Here is an 8027-nt window from a genome sequence, read left to right as displayed (position 1 = left end):
CGGAGAAAGAGGGAAAGAATTAACAGGGGGAAAGAATGGGCAGGGCTTTGCAGATACCCACACCTGTTCATACACCCAGAATACAGAGTACATCTCACAGGTAAGACAGTCTTACAAGGCTTGAGGAAGAAAGGGGCTCTCCAAGGTCCCAAAGGAGGTTAGGGAGAGAACCAGCTAACTAACCGCTAGTCATCTCTTCCTGACAGTATTTCCCTTGCACATTTCAGGCACAGGTGTTCCTCTCCCCTTCCTTCCACAGCTGGCGTGCCCCGAACCTGGGTGCCAGGCTAAGCTAGGGAGTTAATCAATAACCAGGGAGTCTGTGACACAGGGCAGCAGGGGGGGACCGGGATCTCACCTGCCTATATGAACCTTCCAGTCCTAGGGTTTTGGAGAGAAGGAGGGAGAGATTCAGTGCCATTTTCAACTGAGCTCTGGACACAGAACTTCGGCCATGAAGGTTGCAAGCATCTTTCTTCTCAGTGCCTTGGCTCTGTTGAGTCTACCAGGTAGGTGTCTTTGCATATTTTTTCTGATTTGAGTAAAACCTCTTTGATCTGTTGCTTTATTGGGCATATTATCTTCTAGGCTGAGTCTAGTCTTAGGTGGATCTTTTGGTCCCAGCACGATGAAATAAGATCAGTGTATAAGAATTATATATAGAAAGAGGGATTTTAGGGAGTTCCCATTGTGGCTCAGTGGGTTATGAACCTGACTAGTATCCATGAGGAGGCAGATTTGATCCCTGGCCTCCATCAGTGGGTTACGAATCTGGTGTTGCCATGAGTTGTGGTGTAGGTCACAGACATGGCTCAGAACTGGTGTTTCTGCGGCTGTGGCATAGGTCAGCAGCTGCAGCTCCATTTCAACCCCTAGCCTGGGAACTTCCCTATGCTGCAGATGTGGCCCTAAAAAGCAAAAAAAGATAATAAAAAAAAAGACTAATAAAAGAAAGAGGGATTTTAGCATAACACAAAGAACGCAATTTTACTGTGAAAAAAATGCTTTCCCTAGGGGATGAGACAGACCCTTTGCCAGAGATATAGGAGAAAAAGAAGGGATTATTCAACCTCAAGTACGCTTCTAATTCTGTAAATATCTAAGGTCAACTTACAAATTTTAAGTTTTCATGGAATTGCATAAAAAGATAACAATGGTTTCCAGTTATTCAATGCAAAAGGCAGAATTTGATTTAAAATTTTTTTTGTCTTTTTAGGGCAGCACCTACGGCATATGGAAGTTCCCTGACTAAGGGTTGAATCAGAGCTACAGCTGCCAGCCTATGCCACAGCCACAGCAACACCAGATCCAAGCCACATCTGTGCCCTACACCACAGCTCACGACAACGCCAGACCTTAACCCACCGAGCGAGGCCAGGGATTGAACCCACGTCCTCAAAGATGCTAGTTGGGTTTGTTAACCACTGAGCCATGAAGGGAACTCCTAAGAGCTCCTCTTTTTAACATCACTTTTAAAAAAAGACTTACATGTAAACGCAAAAGTTAGGTTTGCATCCAAAGACCTGGTTATCGCTAGTAGTAACGGTTTCACAGCTAGTTACAGAACTCTCCACGCCTTTCCCTATAAACTGAGATAAAGATAATTATACCTCCCATAGCACCAACTGTGAGCTCAGCAGTTTGGTAAATGGTCCCGACCAGAATGTCAGCGAGCATTCAGAAGGCATTTGCTCAAGGCCTGAAGCGTTCCAAGCAGTAAGCACATTATTTCTGTTTTCAAGGAAATGGGTCAAGTTGTCTTAACTATCAAGTTCAGAAACTTCGGTCGTAATCAGATTTGCACGTAATTTTTTGAGGTTTCAGCAGGCAGGGAGTGAATGGACACCAATGAGATGTCCTTGAAAAAATGAAAATGAGAAGGGGTGAGTCATGGCAGAGACCAACGGGGAAGTCACAGACGTAAACAGAAGCAGAAAATTCTGAATCCGAACACACCTGGCTTCTCGCATTCATGGCCCAACTTCACGTGTCTGATTTATGTTTTCTAGGTTACACTAGAGCCACCTCCCCGAAAAGAGAGGTAAAGACAATTTTGTAATTTCTTATCTCTGGGGCTAAGACGGTTTGTCTAATTGTCACCTTGCAGTTTAGCTGAAGTTAACACAAAGAGTGTGAATGCCGTCGAGACTCGACCTATTAAATGTGGACAGTAACTGCGGCTCCCCCACAGGCATTTGGGGCTTCGTTTGCTTATTTCCTTTTGTTTTTTAGGGCCGCATTCGCAGCATAGGGGGGTTCCCAGGCTAGGGGTCAAATGACAGCTACAACGCTGGCCTACACCACAGCCACAGCAACGCCAGATCCAAGCCGCATCGGCAGCCTACACCACAGCTCACAGCAACACTGGGTCCTTAAGCCACTGAGTGAGGCCAGGGATCGAACTTGCATCCTCACTAGTCGGGTTCATTCCCACTGAGCCACAATGGGAACCCCATCCCACAGGCACTTGCGTTGAAGGACAAATTCACTGACACACAGGCAATTTCTGTGTTGTCCTATAATGCTCGCTGTGAAGGGGCTTTTATCCATACTAGGCTTACCCGATAGGGCAAGGATTTTAAGTAAAAACCTTAACATCGGTCCGAGGAGCCTTTCCTCCTCACAGCCCCTTGGACCAAGTTGGCATAAAGTTCTCAGAAGTTACCAGAAAAGGGGAACTCTAATTTCTAATGATTGAAAAACAATAATCACCTAGATTCTTCTTCTAGAAAAATATTTTGTCTCATTTTTCCATTTTTTTTTTCTTGGATTCATAATGTAAATTTCAGGACATTGGGAGACCAGAGGAAGATAGCGCCCCTCTTCTCATTCCATTTATATATAGTGGGAAGGCAGATGGCAAACCAAATAAATTATTCCATGTGTGATGTGTTATCAAGAAGTGCTGGCACCCTCAGAAACCCAGCCGAGTCAGATCAGGGAAGGTGCCCCAAGTCAGCGAGATTTATTTTCTGCCCCGAAGGAGAAATGAGTGTTTGCAACGTGTAACTAGGCGGGGAGGCAGGAGAGAGAATGGGTCAAGAGCTCAAGCTCAGGACCCAGGCGGACGAGGTTTGAGTCCTGGATTCGGTCATTATTAGGGGCGTGGCCTGGGTGACTCAGTCTCTCTGGGCCGCACTGTCTTCCCGAGCAGCCAGTATAATCAAAAGGTCACAGGGTTGTAGTGCATTTAAATACAATAACACAGAGAAAGCGGTCAGGACAGGGTCTGGACTCCAGCAGTGACGGGCTAACTGCTAGTTCTTGCTGTTGGTAGAGGAGAGAGGCGCAACTCCAAGGGGAGAAGGCACTTGTGTCTTTAGGGACGTGCAGGGCTACTGCGTGCAAGGAAAAGCTTGCCCCAAGGCGTGGCGACCTGAGAGGAGCCGGCACCTGCAGTGACCGTAAACTTGAACCTCACCTCACCTTGATCAGTCCTCATGGCCCCGTTATGAGACAGATGAAGCGACTGCGGTTCAGAGCCATGGAGAGATTAATCACTGTCACACAACCTGTCACCAGCAGAGAGAGCCTTACGTCAATGCAAGCTTTCCCACTCTGTTTGGCGTTCTCTCGCTTGGAACACGTGGTATCACTCTCTCAGGCACCCTCGTGCCTCCACCTTGAAGCTGACCAATCAAGGGAGACTTTAGAGGTTTTGCTGTAAATTCACAGAATGAAGATGATGGGAAATGATTCTGTTTCACTCCATTTTTAGGCTACATGTACCAATGAAGTGAGTGGATGTCCCAAGATCTACAACCCTGTCTGCGGGACGGATGGAATTACTTATTCTAATGAGTGCGTGTTATGTTCTGAAAATAAGTGAGTACAAACTTGAATTTCTTTTAAAACATATATTTTAAGCTAGATGGATTCAAACTTTTACATATATTATCCCTCTAAGCCCCAGTGAATAGACCAATAACTTTAATCTTACCATGAGAAAAACAAAATACCCAGTTTTCCTCCAAACGATTCTCTCCTTTTCCCCTTACTATACATCTGTTATGATTATATGTAGAAGGTGTGTGTGTGTGTTATGATAGAAAATAGTATTTATTGTGATAGGCATCGTGGAAGGCACTTAATTTCACACTGGCTCTGTGAGGTAAGCAATACTAAGCTTACTCCGCACATGGAGAAACTGAGATTCTTAGTTTAAATAACTGGCTCTAAGCTCACCCAGCGCCGAGCAGCAGATCTGGAAAGGGATCCTGGCTCTTCCCACCACACTTTAAAGTCAGGTACCCAACTAAGAATCTGTGAGATCTGAAGAAAACCCAACCTGGTTTGTCTCCCAGTTGCCTTATACTGGACGCCAACAGGGTGTAGTCAACGGAGGCAGAACAAATTGCTCTGGGAGCACAAAATTAAAAAGAACTGGTTGCGCCTGCTGGGATTTGGAGACGTTTGGAGGCTTCCTCTAGAACATAAAGAAGGAGAGAGAGGCTTTCCAGTAGGAAATAAAAAAGTGAACACAGTGAGAAGGAAATGAATAATACGGTGCCAAAGAAAAGGTGTTGAAGGAAGGACAAGCAAACAGAGGAGGGACCATGTTTGAACGGTTCCTTCAATTAATTTAAAAAGAAAACCACTTCTCTGATAAAAACCCAAACAATACATAGTCTGGAATGTTTGTAAGCCCGTACACTCAAAATACCTTTACGCTTAAAAATCTTCTTGGTAGCAGCAATGACTGTGTTTGCTAAAGCTCTAAAGTACACATACATGAATTATATAGATTCGGTCACCAAAACCGTATCCTCCTAACACTTTTATTTATGATATGAGAGCCAGTCTCAGTGGAGTTGCGGAACTCGCTGCAGGGGGCTCGATGATGGGAATCAGGCTCAGGTTCTCAGAGGAAGACTGGCCACAAGCGTCCTACCTTCCTCAGCTACTGGACACAGGTGCGCGTCTCCGCTGCTCTCCTTGTGGATAAAACCAAGAGACCACAGGACACATAAGAGAGTGTCTTGGAACTTGGGACAAATGCCTTCAAAGGAGCTGTGAGCAATGGGCTACAGGAGTGAGGGGGAGACACAGATGGGCCAAAGGGTCAGGCAAAGATTCATGAAAAGCATGTCATTTATACGGGGCTCTGGATTTGGATATCATTACAAAAACATTCCAGGTTAAATAAAGGTACAGAAATGATCAAAACAAAAACAAACCCATAAGCAACCCGGAACACTCTGTTACTCTGGAACTGATAGGGTGTGGAGACTTCTCCTTGGGCTCAAATGACTGCATCCATCGCCATTACTCCACTGCTTAAATGCCCTGCATCACGAGCGCTCTTTTTGGTCGGCTTTAAATCAATGGAGAAAATTCTCAGTATTTCACAAGGATTGTGGAAACAGGCCCCCAAAGAGAAAGATCGAATACCCTGAAGTTTTAGACCCCACACTTGAGATGTTTTGCTTTTTCACATTCCCTTTGTACATTTGTACAAGGAACTTGAAAACCACTTGTTAATTTTCTCATGACCCATGTTTTTGACATTAACGTCAAACCTCATATTTCCAGCCAAGGGGAGGAAAAAGCAACAGAACAGCCTTGAGACATGGGCCCTTTCCAAGTGCCAAGATCAAAAGGCCCAATATTTAGAGTAAAACATTGGGAACACATCAGCACAGTGCCAGGACACCCTGTTTCCGTAGGCTTCAGAACCAACCCGTCCTACCTGCTCTGCGTATTCTTTCAAAAATATGTAAACATGGGAAACGCATTTTTATGCCAGAAAATGTAACTTCTCTTCCTATAAGTCTCTGATAAAACCAGTCTGGATAGAAAACGCAGCTTTTACAAATGTGACATATTTTCCAATGCACCAAAGTGCCTTGCTCTCTCCTGCCCATTAAAAGCCCCAAACAGGAGTTCTCTTGCGGCTCATTGGGTGAAGGATCCATTGTGGTCACTGCTGTGGCTCGGGTTGCTGCTCTGGTGTGGGTTCAATCCCTGGCCTGGGAACTTTTGCATGCCACAGGCATGGCCAAAAAGAAAACAAATATCCCCAAACAAACACACTGTATGGTTACCTACAGCCAGACTCCAACCATAGTTGTTGGGTTTTGAGGTGGGTGGATGAGCAAGGATTGCATCTCCTCCAGGAGATGGTCAGCAGAGATCCTCAGGACAGGCTTTTCTTCTAATTCTTTCACATCTTCGTAGGGAATCTATGCTGGCAAATTATTTTCTCTAGACCAGCAATCTCCCACAGAACTTTCTGCAGTGATGGCATGGCTGTTCAACGTGGAAGCCTTTCGACATGGTGCTAGAACTTAAAACATGGCTACTGTAACTGCCAAGCTGGATTTTTTTTTAATGATTTTTATTTTTTCCATTCTAGTTGGTTTACAGGGTTCTATCTGTCTTCCACTGTACAGCACAGTGACCCAATCACATATACATAGATACGTTCTTTCTCTCACGTTATCTTCCACCATATGCTCCATCAGAGGTAACCAGATAGAGACAGTTCCCAGGGCAGAGCTGGATTTTTGGTATTATTGAACCTGATTTAAATTTAGATGGCTATATACGTGGTGTCAGCTATCATGGACAACACAGCTGTGGAAAACAAGCCAGCCCTTGCGCTGTGTTTCGATGCTAATTCAACAGTTTTCATATGGGACAGAGATGGGATTTCCTTGTGCGAGTTTTCATAGCTGTGGATCCCTAGAGTTCTGCGACAAGACAGCCGTCACTGAGAGTGTCCTGAGGCAGCCCGGGCACCAGCTAAAGTGGAAATCTGGTGACAAGGACAGTGACAGCAGGAGCAAAGGCAGTAAAAATGGATTTAACTCCGGAGGCTCATTATAACGCCTCTTTGGGTCTGTAACCTCTGTAAGGACACACATTTTCCCTTCTGTTGAATCCCCAGCATATGTCATGGTTCTCAATCAATATCTGATGAATGAATGAATAAGCAGAAGAGTAAACGAACAAAAAAATAGAAATGGACATTAATTTCAAACTTCTCTATCTTCAGTAAAGCTAATCTTTTTCTCCTCATTTTTCTCCTAGAGTCACATTTTGTCAGCAGCGTTTAAACTGATTTTTCCCCCCAATCTCTTCTATAGGAAGCGCCAGACTCCTGTCCTCATTCAAAAATCTGGGCCTTGCTGAGAACCAAGGTTCTGAAATCCTGTAAGAACACTAGGACACGTGGCTGGCCTGACTGTTGAATAAAATGCATCTAAATACTTCCCGTGGTTCCCACGCGCTTTTTTCCTCAAAGGCACGTTCGATTATCGTGGAGACAGAGGATGGAGGCACACTCAGAATAAACCAAATAGAGCAAACCTGTCATTTTGGACAGGGATTCCTTCGGGGGGCTTCTTCCTTCCCCATCTTCCACACATTCTGAGGGACTCTGTCTCAGGAAATGGGATTGCAGATATCAGGTAAGAGGACACAGCCGATCGTGAAAACATGTAATTGCATGAGGATTCGACTAGCATTTCAGGAAAACAGTTGAAAAGCTCAGCCCAGAAACACACCCGTCACCTTTCACCGACTGAAATAATTCCTTTAGGTTTCCTTGGGACTTAGTTGAGCATCTGCCATGCCTGGCACGGGTCTAGGTACCGAGACAGGGGATTTCGAAATGCCGCCCGTCTAGTGGAGTAGAGTTTAGTTTTAAGATTTTTCCATGGCAGCCAATTAAGCCGACCACGCTCTCCTCTCCATGGGAGCCAGGTGTGCAACAGCTGCAAACAGCAGCCCCCTCAGCAGCATGTGCAGCCTGCTGCCTGTATAGGTTGCCCTAGGGACAACCCTTTCCCGTGGACATTCACCAGTGGCATGCTGTCCCCATTCCAGGCTCCAGACAGGTAGGTGCGGTGCCTCTGGAAAGCCCCAGGGCGCGGTGGCCAGGGTCCACACTGGCAAAGTCATCGTGTCCATCCACACAAACTGCAGAGCAAGGAGCATGGGACTGAGGCCCTGCACAGGGCCAAGTTCAAGTTCCCTGGCCACCAGACAATCCACATCTCCAAGAAGTGGGATCTGCTAAATTC

The 8027-nt window shown here is 45.6% G+C and overlaps 1 protein-coding gene and 1 pseudogene across 1 annotated transcript; both read left to right on the top strand.

Annotated features, from left to right (window-relative positions):
- The first annotated feature begins 454 nt into the window (after positions 1-454).
- Positions 455-7134, top strand: SPINK1 (serine peptidase inhibitor Kazal type 1). The gene is made up of 4 exons (XM_047774508.1): positions 455-509; positions 1743-1771; positions 3719-3825; positions 7089-7134. The coding sequence occupies exons 1-4, from the start codon at positions 455-457 to the stop codon at positions 7132-7134; spliced, it is 237 nt and encodes a 78-aa protein (XP_047630464.1).
- A 527-nt stretch (positions 7135-7661) lies between these two features.
- Positions 7662-7786, top strand: LOC125126581 (uncharacterized; annotated as a pseudogene).
- The last annotated feature ends 241 nt before the right edge of the window (positions 7787-8027 follow it).

Source organism: Phacochoerus africanus, chromosome 4, assembly GCF_016906955.1.
Source record: "Phacochoerus africanus isolate WHEZ1 chromosome 4, ROS_Pafr_v1, whole genome shotgun sequence".
Lineage (NCBI taxonomy): Eukaryota > Metazoa > Chordata > Mammalia > Artiodactyla > Suidae > Phacochoerus > Phacochoerus africanus.
Note: the sequence above shows the minus strand (reverse complement) of the source record. Positions and strands in the feature narration are given on the sequence as shown.